Source organism: Daphnia carinata, chromosome 6 (assembly GCF_022539665.2).
Source record: "Daphnia carinata strain CSIRO-1 chromosome 6, CSIRO_AGI_Dcar_HiC_V3, whole genome shotgun sequence".
NCBI lineage: Eukaryota > Metazoa > Arthropoda > Branchiopoda > Diplostraca > Daphniidae > Daphnia > Daphnia carinata.
This window is the reverse complement of record NC_081336.1, coordinates 941671-957803: the sequence shown is the minus strand read 5'-3', so window position 1 is coordinate 957803 and position 16133 is coordinate 941671. Positions and strand designations below refer to the sequence as shown.

Genomic DNA, 16133 nt, shown 5'->3' with positions numbered 1-16133 from the left:
GAAACTCTCTTACTATGCTTCAATGACTCACCTTTCCAGAAAGTTGTTTTCGCGTAGACAACGTAAAATTAAGTAACGAAAGTTTTCCCGTAAAAATCTGCGACATCCTATAGTTTTATTTCATTTTTCAAACGGCATTGTTGACACTGAGTATTAATCAAAACCAGGCCTTCCTCCCCCGCGCTGTTGGAATTGGGCACTGTCGTCGGGGAGAGAGTGAACAAGGAATAATAATAAGATGAGTTTTCTGTTGTAAGTTGTACTATTCTGTTGGAAACGACGGACCGAAATCGTTCTGGACTGAATCTAATCAACTACTTTGTTTATTACACTTCCATGGCTGACGATCGTTTTAATCGCAGTGGAAGCCGCTCGTCAAAGACGTTCAAGCCCAAGAAGAACATACCTGAAGGAACTCATCAGTATGATTTGATGAAACATGCAGCTGCTACACTTGGTTCTGGGAATTTAAGGCTAGCAGTTATGCTACCAGATGGAGAGGATCAGAATGAATGGGTTGCAGTCAACAGTAAGTGTTTTTTATATTCGTAATGGATTCTTGTATTGTTATGTAACAGTCATTTTACGTCTTCCCAGCTGTTGACTTTTTCAATCAGATCAACATGCTCTATGGTACGATTACTGAGTTTTGCACAGAAGAAAGCTGCCCCATCATGTCTGCCGGGCCAAAGTATGAATACCATTGGGCAGATGGTCAAACAGTAAAAAAGCCCATCAAGTGCTCTGCTCCCAAGTACATTGACTACCTCATGACCTGGGTACAAGATCAGTTGGATGATGAAAATTTGTTTCCATCAAAAATTGGTAAGTCTATACATTATAAACGTGAAATGTGAAAGGTACCAGTAATGATTTCTGTTTTACAGGTGTTCCATTCCCCAGAAATTTTTTATCTATAGCCAAAACTATACTAAAGCGCCTTTTCCGTGTCTATGCTCACATTTACCATCAACATTTCCCTGAGGTGGTACAGCTTGGGGAGGAAGCACACCTCAACACCTCTTTCAAGCATTTCATATACTTTGTCCAGGTTAGATAGAAGGGAAAAAAAATTAATTTTAATTTAAGTTTAATTTTAATTTATGTCCTTCAATATGATAGGAATTCAGTTTGATTGATCGAAGAGAGCTGGCTCCTCTCCAAGAGCTAATTGACAAGCTAGCCAACAAAGAAGGAAGATGAACTAGTTTCCCTGAATCTGTTGTTGCAGCCACTTCATATCATTTTTTATTCAAGAGGCCTTGAAACTGTCAACTAGACTCTGCTGTCAACTCGTTGTATTTTCACATGGATTTATACGTAGGATCTGCCCCTCCATGAATGCCGCTAAGGCATCTCTCTCTATCACACACATATACGATTGATGACTCCCCTGAAGTGTCACCTGAAGGATTATCTTGTATTGCAAATTTATCCTATTATTGATCGTCGCCAGGTTGTTTAGGAAAGGTGCGTGATCCGGAAGAAAATTTCAAGTGCTATTGTCCATATTGTTAGTGAGAACCGGTAATCAGGTCGTGTTTGAAGAAAGCCTAGCTCGTATGATTTCCTTGCTGCTTTTATGAAGATGGCGTTTCGTCTCACTCTTTTTAATGAGGAAATTCCCCCGAAAAGCCGCCCATCCTTTACCCCTCCTGTTAGCGTATCGGATTTTCGGTGAGACAAATTTTTTAAAAATATTATTATATAAAACAATTTTGCGCGCAAGATAAGAACAACCACGAAAAAATGTTCTTGTTCATTGTTTGTTTACCTTGTAAGTGTAAATAAACAAGTCATGTAAATATATATCCAGACATCGGTACACAAGAGTTTGGTCCACAGTTCCCTAATGTGAATGTATTTTGGTATTTAGATTTTCGTTTCCGTGAATAAGAAAAAAAAATGGAAGGAGTAGCGTATAAACCGCGCATAAAATAATGAAGATTGGAAGGCACAATGGTAAATAATAGTTCAAGTCGTCGACATAGTTTACAGTACGACTAAAATCAGATACAAATTCCTTAAAATGTAAAATTGTCAGCGCTGCCAATGCTCGAAAAATTTGCGAAGCATCTTGCACAACTGGTTTGGTACATCCGACATGATGTCATGGCCAGATTCTGGTATCACTTCTAGGAAAGCACGCGGAATAGTCTAAAGAGAAAACAGAGATCGATTAAGTCTCGTTAGTGATACATCGGTTACCGTCAAGCCGACATACCCTTTCCATTTCGCACATTTCAACCAAAGAGACGAAAGGATCTTTCAATCCGTGAACAAGAAGAGTGGGCATCACTATTTTGCGATGGAAGGCAACATCACCTTCCGGCCACGTTTGGCCAACTGCAAGATGATGCCGAACGTAGGATGGAAGACTCTGAAAGTAAATAGTGTCGTGCAGACAACTTTTGCCTATTTCGAAAATGTAAACATTTGTGAAGGCTAATTCGTGAGTGACAATTTACCAAGATTACCACGTGGTCCATAAAAGACATTTCTCCTCATCCCACACGGAAGTATGCTCCGCAAGCAATGAAGCATCGATGCAGGAAGTTTCCACTCACGCCGCCAATTGACTGGAGGTGCAAGTGGAGTTGGACCACCGCTGCTCAGCAAAGCTAACAAGGTAACATTGGCACTTCTTTGTCGTGAAAGGGCAACAGCGAATGAGCAACTAGAAATTTAAAGAGTATTATAATGTTAAGCAAACACAATTTGTGTGGAATTACCCGTATCCGTGCCCTATCAGGGCACATTTGCGTCCATTGGATATATGCGCATCAAAGACACTGATAACGTCTCCCAATAGTTTTTTAAATGTGTAGGATTTTTCTACAAGTGGTGTATGACTGAATCCGTGTCCTAGCAAGTCTATAGCAAGAACCTCATAGCCAAGACCTGCAAAATGGTGCATGAGGACCTTCCAACATTCAGAGGATTCTCCAGCACCATGGATAAAATACAGTAGAGGTTTTGTCACATTTTGCTGTTTAAAGTCATTGGCAGTGACAATTGATGCACCGGGGTCACTGGGAGAACCTTCAAAAGCCAAATTGACAACACCGTCTTTTTTTTCAACTTGAGCAGAGTCAGAGCCTGTTTGAGAAAGATCTAAGCAAGTAGTTGCGGTATTTTTATTGCTGAATTCACGGGATGCCTCTTTGATTATTTGTGAAGACTGTTCCACGGCAAAGGTAGATACAACTTTCAGATCTGTGGTGGTACTTGAGTTTTCAGATTTTGGAGTTTTCTCTGCTGCAGGAAGATGATTTTTTATGAGCCCTATAATGTTTTGCTTTTGCAGATGTTCTGCTTGAAATCGTTTAACAGTTCTTAGTGGCCTTGACCATTTGGAGAACCAATATTCTTCATTCGATGAGTCAGATTCATAGCCTTTATCATCACACACTACCTTTTTCGCAAAAGCCGCTAGTGAACTGTCTTTCTTGGTCAAGATGTCACAGCTCAAAGACGGGTCGATGTGAACTACACATATAACTCTTTTTCCTTTCCTTCCAAGTGTCATGAAGTCAGAATCACTGGGTACCGGATTGACAGGAGCCACCTTCCGCCTAAAACACGGACACCAACCAAATCTAAACAATCCTTGACACCACAGAAATCTGCTGCCATTTCTTTGAAGACTATTTTCTGTTGTCATACTCATTTCACAAAAAGACGCCAAATCCGGGCGGTTTCAAGATTCCACGGAAAACGCAACAAAACCTAAAAAGGTCAGCTTAAATAATTCATGTCCAGTGAAAGGCGAAGGAAAGCTCGACTGTTTGTAAACAACTGCCAAACTTTCACATTCGAGGATGCGCTAATCAGATAAACAGCATTCCCATTTTTTACCCGCCAAGAGGGATCGGTAACAGTGCATAACCGGCCCCGCATCATTCGGGTCGGTTTTTTAAAGACCTGGCTAGCCATTTTGGTTTAAGGTCTCTCCTTTTTGGCCCTAAGCCCTGGGTTTGAATCGTTCAAATCGCGCACAACGCACTAAATTGCTTAAAACGTACAAATCTGAATCGTAGTCGATTGATTATTTTTCGGGTAGGACGATGTGGTTTAACGGGGTCTCAGGTAACCGGTGCCAATCTTTATCCGCCCCGATTGGTTTAGGGCTGATCCGGCGATCCCTATCTTTACCACCAGAATTGGAGTTGTGACGCCATTGTTTAGGCAAACCCGAGACAGACTTGTTGTGATCTCGTTTACAAAAATTGTTTGATACTTCTTAGTTCGTGGCTTCATGGAGAAGCAGGAACCTAACTATGCCTTACGACCAAGAAGATCGACCGCGAAAGGCAAATATCGTGAAATGCTGGGTATCAATCAATGTAACGAAAGTGATCCTACTATCCGCGTGGAAACAGTTAGCAACGAATTGTCGAATGATGGGAACAAGGGATGCAAAATCTTCCTTTTACCGCTAGTGGTTTCAGGCGAAAGTGATATTCTTGCCGACAATACCATTGAAATTGAAATATCAGAAGATGTTTGTGTTTCTGAACTACCTGAGGCAGTTTTTGTGAATGAAGATGAGCAGAGAGCAACACAGTTGGAGAGAACACATGAGAATCCATTGAGGCATATTGAAGAAATCCTAAAGAAAAATGACCAACTTATTGAAAGCATACCAGAACCACCCAGTTTTAAAAAACATGGTAAACATATAAAAGAAGAAAAACATCCTGAAGCTGATGAACGTTTCCTGAGTAGTAAGTTCAGTCAGAGCTTTTCAAGTATTCCACATTGTTAATATGTTAATTGATTTCTAGCTTCTTCCCAAATTGTAAAGAGGGCAATTGATGATGCCATGGAATCAGACGAATATGGCAAAGATGAAGATTATGAAATTAGCATCGATCCTTCCCTTTACCAGAACCCCACCAAGAGTCAGCTAACAAGAAAGAGTGCTAAGAAACAAAGTTCAGAGAGAGGGTAATGAGACAAATGATATTGGCAAAAGGCAATTACGTGCACAGTAAAATTTATAGGGATTCTGGTGAGGACGGAGATGAAGGGAAAGAATCGACGGGCGAACCATTTGTCTGCGATATCTGTGGCAAGACTTTGAAACATCAAAAGTCACTCTATTCCCATCGGCGAACACACACAGACGCCAAAGCTGTTTGTCACATCTGCGGAGCGACACTTAAAAGCTCTCGCTATCTTCATCACCACCTACTACTCCATAAAGATGTCGAGAAACCGCACAAATGTGACAAGTGTGGCAAAGCCTTTTTCTCCAGTAGTGCCCTCAAAGGTTTGTGAGTATTCTAATGTTGAAGAATTATGTGAATTAATAATTAATACTTGTTTGGTAGTTCACCACTATTACAACCACGAGGAACATCCTGGACGCTTCCAGTGTACCGTCTGTGGGAAAAATTTTAAAGCTAAACAAGGATTACAGGTACAGAACCAGATGCCAATCTGAAACGTTCTATATATTTTTGTGACACGTCATTCATGTTCAGTTTCATATGGATTCTCATTCAAACGAGCTGCGGTACGAGTGCTCTTACTGTCACAAACGCTTCAGAGGATTCAAGACTTGTCGAGTCCACGAAATGCGTCATCGGGAAGCCAACGAACCAAACAAATTTAGCTGCTCGATCTGCGGGAAGCTGTTTAAAACCAGACAGACGCTCAAGGTAGGGCATTGGCATATGTTACTTAACACATCAGTAGGAAGCGTATCGTTCATTTAAAATTTATTCTCGTATTCGTTAATAATAGAACCACGAAGACGTCCATGCTTCTTTCAACAGGTATCAGTGTTCTCTCTGCGAAAAGCGGTTTAAATTACGGAAGTCCTGCTTGGCCCATATTCGAGTTCATCACACCGACCACGAACGCGCTGAAACCCAGCAAACAATTGTCCCCGATGAGGTTTTGATTCTTACTTCCCTTCTCTAGTACTTTTCCTAATTTTCAAAATTTTTTAGGGAGAAGTGGCCATCGAGTCTTTGCTAGCTGACGGAGAGGAGTACGTAGTAACGTTAGAAGAAGCTCCCGAGCCAGACGGGCTTCTTCTGGAAGAAAGTCAAGAAGAAACAATGGAAATCGTTGTTCCTGAAGCAGACGTAGAATGCGAGGTTGAAAATGTTTCATGAAAACCGTTTAAAAAGAAAACTTGGAATGAACGTTGAGGTTCGTTCTAGAGAATAAATTAATAAAAACACTAAGAAATGCGTTTACCAAATAAATGTATTTCTTGTGTTCTTATTAATAATTCCGTAAACATTCAACATAGGATCAGAATAAGGAAAAGGGAGATTGAGGTTCAATCTTTACAAGAATGTCAAGAGGGCTACGTATTAAAACAAAACACAACACCTAAATACGATCCAACCATTGCGTGATATTAAGTGGATCGGTTGTAAAGCTTATCCAGAGCATCGCACGATTGCATTTTGAAAGAATTGGCTCGATCCATCATTGTCTTGTCACCATATTGGCGGGCACGCCAAAGAAGACTCTCTCTTTGACTTCTTTCACGGTAACAGTTATGACGGAGCATTCCCACATATTCTTCCTCAATATTGGCTTCTAATCTGCGTAAATTTCCATCATAGTATTCGTTGAAATTCTCCTTGACGTAGTATGGCACCCTCAGAGCTGTGGTGTGCTTTTCAAGCGAGTATTTTCTAAGTAAATCGATCCGAGTTACAGAAAGCTTTTCTTTTACAGGAATTGAACGATTTCTAAAGCACTAACCCTGATTTTTGGAAAGCGTAAATTGGATCGGAGACGAGAAAGTTGCTCATTACTGATAAGAAGACTAGGATTAAAATGGGCATGAGTTGCAACAACAATCCAGTTCCAACAGATCCCTGCTTCAGTAAAAAATATAGTGAAAAGTGAGATTTTGTGAAGGGAAGTGTAGCTGTTGGATAATTACCTGATTCGCATTTTCAGTACGTTGCCTTTCCCATTGGCGTCCTCGTCTGACATAGACGTTCGGCCCACCGAATGAGCCACCAAAAAACATATTGAAAAGTTCCTCTGCACTGACTTCGGCTGATCAGCGTGCAGTGAAATAAAATATCGATTGATGAGTTTTCCGTTGAATAGCAGACATTCTTTACAGTTATACCTTCAAATCCTCTAGAATAGTCATGTCGATTACGATGGGAATGTCTCCTCATGCTTGATTGTTGGTCTTCCAGTGGACCATAGAGATCATACTGCTTCCTCTTTTCAGTATCATTCAAGACAGCAAATGCATTTCCAATTGCTTGAAACATGAACAGTTAGTATATGTTTGTTTAATCAATATTATAAATGAAATGTTTTACCTTTAAATGCTTCACTTGCACCTGGACACTAGTATCAGAGTAAAAGTAAAAAAATTCATGATAAAAAGCAATGCACAGAGCAACATTCTTAAAAAAAAAATACTTTGTTTTTGTCAGGATGGAATTGTAGAGCAAGTTTCCGATAAGCTTTCTTTAAGTCTGTGTCTGTAGCTTCTTTAGTAACACCAAGGATTTCGTAATAGTCCCTACATTGTTTAATTTTCTTCACTGCATCCATCTGTTCTTGTGTGTACTCAGTTGAAGCAGGTTCTGGTTGCTGAGTTTTGCGCTGATGCAAGTGTGGTTTGTCATCAGGTTTCTCTTCACTTGTAGCATTCCCGTTTTCTTTTGCATCCTCTTCAGGACCAAAGTTCAGAAAATCTAAGAGCTCTGTGCATAAATATAAGTACATTATACTATGTACATATGCCACAAAACGTAACGGAGAAAAAGTAGGGCAAGCTTGATTGGGATATTAGGTTGCACTACCTTTAGCTTTTTGTGTTGGGTAAAGTTTTTCCGCTTTTAATAAAAACCTTTTAGCTTTTGCTCTATCACCGAATTTCAGATAATTAGTCGCTAAATCTATGCACCTAAGACTTTCTTCTTTGTTTCCATCCATGATGAAACGTCAACAGATATGTAAAATGTCAACCAGCACAAGTAACTTAGTATTAGACTGCCGATTAACTCTCGTTACATCGGCTGCTAGAGCAACATAGCAAAACAGCAATTAACGATCGCTAGTTCCATCGATGCCCGATAGTATTGGAGAGATTATAAAAAGATACATTAATGCAATAAGTTTCTGTTTAATGAAAACCGTGTTACTTTCGTGTTTTGAACAGAGTATAAACTTAGTTTATTGATAAAGAATTTAGATTATTGTCTAAATGAAAAGGATTACTATCAGTAATATTTTCCCCCGTGGAGTGGCGAATAAATCAGTGAAAAATGGCTACCATCGTTCATAATGATATCTAGTGGTTGGGAATCGCGCTAGCATTGCGTCAAATATTCGGTGTATTTCAAAAACGATTAACTTAATGAAAAAAACCGCAATTTTCGCGGAATCAGCATTCAATTTTGAGTATACCCTGTGATATTCAATCAATTCCGATGAGTGTCAGTTTTTTTCAGAAAATTTTTTGTTGTCATGTGATTCTCATTGTTTACTTTGTTTTTACGTTGACAACGTGTATTTGAGTTTCCATCGTCTGAACGGTATCGTTATTTCTGTTATTTTGTTTTTTTTTTGTTGCTTTTACCTCCACCCTTATTATCGATGTGCAAATATTGCACTGCTTCGTTACCTAAACGAAATGTCAGCCGTTGCACTTGGGCTTAGAATGAGGTAATATTAATATACTTTTGGAGAACCAGGTTTCATGTTGTATCATTCTGGGTAAAGCCAGTGTTATCAGCAGAACTGTGCATGATATTTGGTGAAAATTGATGGTTTTTGTATTAACAACCTAAAGCCAATTTTCAGGATTATTAAGATAATTAATTACTACTTTTTTACATTTGAAACATGTTAATCTTATTCTGCTTTATTAGTAAACATATCCAGTAATGTAGTTGTAAGTAACAGATGAGTTCTGTTGTGTACTCTGCACATAACATGGTTTGTTGCATGATTTTATTACTTTACGAATCAATTGTAAATTATTTAGGAATTTAAATGCAGATGTTCATGCCTGGGTGTTAATGCAAAAACTTTTTTCTTTTTTTCCGACACGTAGCCATCTACCGCTCAGACTCATTATTACTGGCGTAGGCCATTTCAGTCCATTGGATGCCATTCGCAGTTAGTTCAGTAGCGTGGATGGAGAATAACGCGTGGCTGGAGGAACAATTGAAAAATGGATAAGATAATACAACAAAAGGATGGTAAGTATAAACATTATTATATTGGTTTTCAATTATTAATTATTGTTTATTAGATCAAATTATGGACCTGCAGGCTCAATTATTGCAACAGCACAAAATATTAGATAACAGCAAAGCTAAGGATGGTAAGGCCTAATACATAATGATTCTATTTATTTGCTTTTATTCATTTGTGTTTTGTAGCTCAAAGTTTGAGTCTACAAGCTCAGCTAGGGGAAAAGAACAAATTGGAATGGAACAGTTTCCAAACAGTGAAGGAGGTTTTTCCAAACTCAAACCTAACTGAACGTGAGGATGAATTGGCATTAGGCGAACACAGTCAGGTACCTAAACTTTTCAAATAAGAATTCAAAATAAGTATAGAATTTTAACAAACAATTATTTATTGTTTAGTTATTCAGTCTACCACCTGACTGTGTTAAATTTAAATTCTGTTAGTGCTGCACAAAAAGAATCGTTAGTAATAAGCCCATGCAGTGAAGGAAGTGAACAATTGTGGGACCGTATTTGGGCCGAAAATGGGTGTAGTACAGAAACCAAGATATGGCACAAGTTCAACATGAAACATGGATTAGGTACTTTTCGGTTTTATGTCTATTGAAAAAGTATTTTTAATGCTATTATTTTGCATTCACAGAATTTAATGGGGGATCAAATCAAGTCTGGAAGTGTTATAGGATGGAAGAGTCAGCCTACAGATGAAAAAACACAGAGTGCATTACCATTAAGGTATGAGGTAAAGTAATAGAGTATGCACATTGTCTAATGAGAAGTACCATCTTGTGTTAATAAATCCAGTACAACAGCAATCCTTTATAGTTCTGTCACAGCTAGAAACCTCAAATAATTCTGCTTCTCTGTCTCAAGAACAACTTGTCCTTTACGTTCAGAGTGTTGGGGAAACTGGGTACTTAAATGGCCCTAAAGATGTTTTAATTTTGCTGCCATTGCAGAGATGAACATCATACATGGACTCTTTAGGTATGAAAGGATTTTTCTTCAAATAATTTTGAATTTATGACGAAGAATTTCTCCTCCTTTTTGCCAACCAGGTCTAATCTACCAAAAAAAATTTTATCCAATAGGAAAGGATTTTCATGTACTGGGAACACAACTATCAACAATGCAACATTGTACAGGTGCTAGTTTATCATTCAAGAGCCTTATACAATGATGTTAATCTGCAATTTGTATGTCCTTCCCCAAGCTTCCACCAGAAGTTGAATCTATGAGTCATGTAAGTTATATGATCAACAGTTGATATGTTTAACGGTGTTGTTTTTCTTTTCTCAATATAGGTTAATAGTAACATTGGATCTGAAAAAATTCTTGGTTGGGGCAAGACACTGAATAAATTGTATTGATTGGATGGATGACATGACATTTCTATACTTAATTCGGATTCCCCAGACGGTATTTGATATTTTAAAAAATTGAAGTGCATATCTGGGCTCCCTTCTTTTCTGAAGCCCCGTTTCCCCTTGACTCGTAATAAGCCCGTAGGGGGTCATGCCCCTACTGTACGGTATATATAAAAACAACATATACCGAGGTTTGGAGGGCTCTGGCCGGAAAGGGGACGTGGGGTGCCGCTTCGTCCGATGATGTGTTCACGGAGGGTGACGTGGCTGCCCACAAATCCGAACTAAAGGTTAATCGCTCCTGTAAAAATGTTCCAAATCTTCAGCTCTTCTTCCGGCTTCTCTTAGCCAATCACCGGGTAATCTCCCCGGTGGGTCAACAAGGCAGTGTCTCCCCCTGCCTGGGTTGACGGCAACTTTTGAAAGGGATATTGTGCCTTTTTAAAGTTGCAAAAATAATTGAAATGTGCATAGATTTGTCAATAAATTTTTTTTTATAAAATTTTTTTGCAAATTTTGTTTCTTTCACTGTCTGTTTTCACACATTACATTTATCAACTTTTTTTTTATTCAGCTTGCGCAATTCAATTTTATTGTTTTTGCCACAGTTGTATCGTTTATCTGTAAGTATTCAATTATTATTTATTACACTTTTTGAATTCATGAACTTAGACAAGGAACAACATGTAATACCTTGATATTTTCTGAAGTAATTTTGTATTTGTATATTGTTTTACTGGCATGGGAATCGATCCCCAGACATTCAGCGTGCAACGCCGATGCTCTAACATTGAGCCACGAGATATATATTAACTTTTTATTATCGCATATCATATGTTATCGTCTAGGATGTTTATGCAGTCTTTCACAACTATATGTTTATCTTTGTATTACTTTTACAATGTTCATAGCTCTTTGGTAGAGCATTCATCTGCGATAACTGTTACCCTGGGTTCAAACCTTACCAGATGTATAAAAATCTACATCTAAATGGAGAAAATAATATTGCAGTATTGCATTTCAGTTTTATTCAAAGTGTAAATGCAAGTCCGCAAGTGACTAGAAAAAAGCCAACTTGACATCATATGATTCATGGCTCATTGGTAAAGCATCGGCGCGGAATGCCGAACATCTAGGGTTCGATCCCTGGATAATAATTGAATGCTTACAGATATACTATGCTTACAGGAAACAATGCTTACCATTAAACGTGGCATAAACAATAAAGGAGAATTAAGAAAGCTAAATAAAAAAAAAGTTGATAAATGTAATGTGTGAAAACAGACAGTGAAAGAAACAAAATTTGCAAAAAAATTTTATAAAAAAAAATTTATTGACAAATCTCTGCACATTTCAATTATTTTTGCAACTTTAAAAAGGCACAATAGCCCTTTCAAAAGTTGCCGTCAACCCAGGCAGGGGGAGACACTGCCTTGTTGACCCACCGGGGAGATTACCCGGTGATTGGCTAAGAGAAGCCGGAAGAAGAGCTGAAGATTTGGAACATTTTTACAGGAGCGATTAACCTTTAGTTCGGATTTGTGGGCAGCCACGTCACCCTCCGTGAACACATCATCGGACGAAGCGGCACCCCACGTCCCCTTTCCGGCCAGAGCCCTCCAAACCTCGGTATATGTTGTTTTTATATATACCGTACAGTAGGGGCATGACCCCCTACGGGCTTATTACGAGTCAAGGGGAAACGGGGCTTCAGAAAAGAAGGGAGCCCAGATATGCACTTCAATTTTTTAAAATATCAAATACCGTCTGGGGAATCCGAATTAAGTATAGAAATGTCATGTCATCCATCCAATCAATACAATTTATTCAGTGTCTTGCCCCAACCAAGAATTTTTTCAGATCCAATGTTACTATTAACCTATATTGAGAAAAGAAAAACAACACCGTTAAACATATCAACTGTTGATCATATAACTTACATGACTCATAGATTCAACTTCTGGTGGAAGCTTGGGGAAGGACATACAAATTGCAGATTAACATCATTGTATAAGGCTCTTGAATGATAAACTAGCACCTGTACAATGTTGCATTGTTGATAGTTGTGTTCCCAGTACATGAAAATCCTTTCCTATTGGATAAAATTTTTTTTGGTAGATTAGACCTGGTTGGCAAAAAGGAGGAGAAATTCTTCGTCATAAATTCAAAATTATTTGAAGAAAAATCCTTTCATACCTAAAGAGTCCATGTATGATGTTCATCTCTGCAATGGCAGCAAAATTAAAACATCTTTAGGGCCATTTAAGTACCCAGTTTCCCCAACACTCTGAACGTAAAGGACAAGTTGTTCTTGAGACAGAGAAGCAGAATTATTTGAGGTTTCTAGCTGTGACAGAACTATAAAGGATTGCTGTTGTACTGGATTTATTAACACAAGATGGTACTTCTCATTAGACAATGTGCATACTCTATTACTTTACCTCATACCTTAATGGTAATGCACTCTGTGTTTTTTCATCTGTAGGCTGACTCTTCCATCCTATAACACTTCCAGACTTGATTTGATCCCCCATTAAATTCTGTGAATGCAAAATAATAGCATTAAAAATACTTTTTCAATAGACATAAAACCGAAAAGTACCTAATCCATGTTTCATGTTGAACTTGTGCCATATCTTGGTTTCTGTACTACACCCATTTTCGGCCCAAATACGGTCCCACAATTGTTCACTTCCTTCACTGCATGGGCTTATTACTAACAATTCTTTTTGTGCAGCACTAACAGAATTTAAATTTAACACAGTCAGGTGGTAGACTGAATAACTAAACAATAAATAATTGTTTGTTAAAATTCTATACTTATTTTGAATTCTTATTTGAAAAGTTTAGGTACCTGACTGTGTTCGCCTAATGCCAATTCATCCTCACGTTCAGTTAGGTTTGAGTTTGGAAAAACCTCCTTCACTGTTTGGAAACTGTTCCATTCCAATTTGTTCTTTTCCCCTAGCTGAGCTTGTAGACTCAAACTTTGAGCTACAAAACACAAATGAATAAAAGCAAATAAATAGAATCATTATGTATTAGGCCTTACCATCCTTAGCTTTGCTGTTATCTAATATTTTGTGCTGTTGCAATAATTGAGCCTGCAGGTCCATAATTTGATCTAATAAACAATAATTAATAATTGAAAACCAATATAATAATGTTTATACTTACCATCCTTTTGTTGTATTATCTTATCCATTTTTCAATTGTTCCTCCAGCCACGCGTTATTCTCCATCCACGCTACTGAACTAACTGCGAATGGCATCCAATGGACTGAAATGGCCTACGCCAGTAATAATGAGTCTGAGCGGTAGATGGCTACGTGTCGGAAAAAAAGAAAAAAGTTTTTGCATTAACACCCAGGCATGAACATCTGCATTTAAATTCCTAAATAATTTACAATTGATTCGTAAAGTAATAAAATCATGCAACAAACCATGTTATGTGCAGAGTACACAACAGAACTCATCTGTTACTTACAACTACATTACTGGATATGTTTACTAATAAAGCAGAATAAGATTAACATGTTTCAAATGTAAAAAAGTAGTAATTAATTATCTTAATAATCCTGAAAATTGGCTTTAGGTTGTTAATACAAAAACCATCAATTTTCACCAAATATCATGCACAGTTCTGCTGATAACACTGGCTTTACCCAGAATGATACAACATGAAACCTGGTTCTCCAAAAGTATATTAATATTACCTCATTCTAAGCCCAAGTGCAACGGCTGACATTTCGTTTAGGTAACGAAGCAGTGCAATATTTGCACATCGATAATAAGGGTGGAGGTAAAAGCAACAAAAAAAAAACAGAAATAACGATACCGTTCAGACGATGGAAACTCAAATACACGTTGTCAACGTAAAAACAAAGTAAACAATGAGAATCACATGACAACAAAAAATTACAGTAGTTCGATTTCAGACGCTAGAGGCTGATGAATCTGCAGCGCCATCTAGTGGAAATACAGTTTGGTCAGGTTTTAAAATATGCCCGACTTTTATTATTACTTTTATTTCTTTGCAAAACCTAGATATTTCCCCAATAATACGTGATGTGGATTTAGCATTTAACTACGATGACGTAAAATCAGTAATTTTGACTTGGGAAAGGAAATAAAGTTCGGCCAGGTTTTAAAATTAATCCCGACAAAAAAATAAGCCCGACTTTTCCTGTTCTTTTTTTCGTTTTTCAAAAACCTATATAGTAACCCCAATAATAATTTTAAGCCCGACCGAGAAAAGTCGGGCTTAAAATGTTTTTTTTTTCGGTCAGTGTATGTAGAAAATTAACTAGAAACGTGACCAGTAGATGGCGATAGCAGTAAAACAGAAAAACATGGCCAATATTTTTAATTTTTTGTGGGTAAAGCGGATTGCCATATCTGTGAATGTTTGAGACGTCATATTGCATTATGCTCTCAGCTCCGAAAATTGATACTGAAACCCCTGGCGTTCGAAATTAGATTTGCTAATACAATATATATAAGTAAACATAAAATATAAGTATATACAAATAGAATTGATTTAAGCCATCAAAGTAAAACATACATAGAACTCCTAAACCTGTTTAACAATATTGGTAAGTTCATCTGAGATTATAAATAGAACTGTAACTAAAATTCTTAGACATCTTGTCATTAGAATTTTACAGAATAATGATAGGTAGATGTTCGTGTTGGAGATTCCAGGGTGAAACTATTCAATCTTCTTTCAACATGTGTTTTTCGATCATTTTGGAAATTCATAGCCATGTTTTCTTGTGGAAATGGAACATAAGCACTCATGGTTTCTTTGGTTATAATATATTCTGTGATTTTATGCAATGAACTCATAATTTCTCAATCACCAATCGAACATTCAATTGTCTAAGACATCCTTAGTGGAATAACAGTCCAGGATATAAAACCCAATCTCTTTGTGACATTGTCAATTGTCAAAACTACAGAGCATACCTCAATAAACAAGGAACAAGTTCCAATTACTGCAAATGAATGGTATCACAATAACTCCAAAACAAGTTTAATGTCTTCCATACGATCACAGATAACTGGAAATAAAATGCTAATACTCCCATTAATTATGCACTATTGTTGCAGTGTAACACAATTAAAATTGTCATACAACAAACTGGATAATGTGGGAATTTCTTCTCATATTTCTAATATGCTTTCCTTCAGAAAAGGTATACAAATGAAACGGTATATGCAAACCACCTTTCCAGGCCCTGCATTTAGATTATCTTTTCTTCAATTACCATTTTTCATCAAATACATGTACTTCTCCTTCCACATTTTGTTACCCAGTTCAACCAACATCCTTGATATTCTGGTCAGTTCATAAAAAAAAAAAACAGTTGATACCATTCTAAACTATGTTTACATATGAATGGAAATAAATATTTGCTTATACCTTAATATCAGTATGCGCACTGAATTCGAAGTGTTAGGTAATAGATGCTGCATACTGAAAACAATTTTACAGGATGTTCATAGGTTTCAATGAATGAAACCTATGAATTCATGAAACCTATGAACATCAGGTTTCAATGAA

At 37.5% G+C, this 16133-nt stretch overlaps 4 protein-coding genes and 2 long non-coding RNA genes across 8 annotated transcripts; 3 read left to right on the top strand and 3 right to left on the bottom strand.

Moving 5' to 3' along the window:
- Positions 1-16: 16 nt before the first annotated feature.
- LOC130689689 (MOB kinase activator 1B) lies at positions 17-1830 on the top strand. Of its 2 annotated transcripts, XM_057512627.2 has the most exons (5): positions 17-252; positions 363-529; positions 598-825; positions 888-1051; positions 1123-1830. In XM_057512627.2, exons 1-5 carry the CDS (start codon positions 239-241, stop codon positions 1201-1203), a joined length of 654 nt encoding a protein of 217 aa, XP_057368610.1. In that variant the 5' UTR covers positions 17-238; the 3' UTR covers positions 1204-1830. The 2 variants fall into 2 exon arrangements, with proteins under 2 accessions (XP_057368610.1, XP_057368609.1); XM_057512626.1 differs by lacking the exon at positions 17-252 and having other exon boundaries at positions 337-529.
- A 3-nt stretch (positions 1831-1833) lies between these two features.
- Positions 1834-3804, bottom strand: LOC130689664 (uncharacterized). Its single transcript, XM_057512601.2, has 4 exons — positions 2733-3804; positions 2478-2677; positions 2225-2415; positions 1834-2157 (listed from the first exon to the last, which is right to left on the bottom strand). Exons 1-4 carry the CDS (start codon positions 3668-3670, stop codon positions 2041-2043), a joined length of 1446 nt encoding a protein of 481 aa, XP_057368584.1. The 5' UTR covers positions 3671-3804; the 3' UTR covers positions 1834-2040.
- A 345-nt stretch (positions 3805-4149) lies between these two features.
- Positions 4150-6234, top strand: LOC130689663 (zinc finger protein 506-like). The gene is made up of 7 exons (XM_057512599.2): positions 4150-4727; positions 4788-4950; positions 5007-5275; positions 5337-5425; positions 5490-5666; positions 5752-5904; positions 5961-6234. Exons 1-7 carry the CDS (start codon positions 4259-4261, stop codon positions 6126-6128), a joined length of 1488 nt encoding a protein of 495 aa, XP_057368582.1. The 5' UTR covers positions 4150-4258; the 3' UTR covers positions 6129-6234.
- Positions 6205-8022, bottom strand: LOC130689683 (dnaJ homolog subfamily B member 12-like). Of its 2 annotated transcripts, none has more exons than XM_059495804.1 (7): positions 7803-8022; positions 7417-7703; positions 7314-7341; positions 7112-7252; positions 6917-7035; positions 6733-6848; positions 6205-6662 (listed from the first exon to the last, which is right to left on the bottom strand). In XM_059495804.1, exons 1-7 carry the CDS (start codon positions 7933-7935, stop codon positions 6380-6382), a joined length of 1107 nt encoding a protein of 368 aa, XP_059351787.1. In that variant the 5' UTR covers positions 7936-8022; the 3' UTR covers positions 6205-6379. The 2 variants fall into 2 exon arrangements, with proteins under 2 accessions (XP_059351787.1, XP_057368603.1); XM_057512620.2 differs by having other exon boundaries at positions 6733-6851; positions 7803-8020.
- A 1045-nt stretch (positions 8023-9067) lies between these two features.
- Positions 9068-10682, top strand: LOC130689703 (uncharacterized). Its single transcript, XR_009000791.2, has 6 exons — positions 9068-9206; positions 9260-9331; positions 9390-9529; positions 9600-9781; positions 9844-10187; positions 10259-10682. It is a non-coding gene; the product is annotated as an uncharacterized LOC130689703 (long non-coding RNA).
- Positions 10683-12031: 1349 nt separating this feature from the next.
- LOC130689700 (uncharacterized) lies at positions 12032-13883 on the bottom strand. Its single transcript, XR_009000788.1, has 6 exons — positions 13745-13883; positions 13620-13691; positions 13422-13561; positions 13170-13351; positions 12764-13107; positions 12032-12692 (listed from the first exon to the last, which is right to left on the bottom strand). It is a non-coding gene; the product is annotated as an uncharacterized LOC130689700 (long non-coding RNA).
- Between the last annotated feature and the right edge of the window lie 2250 nt (positions 13884-16133).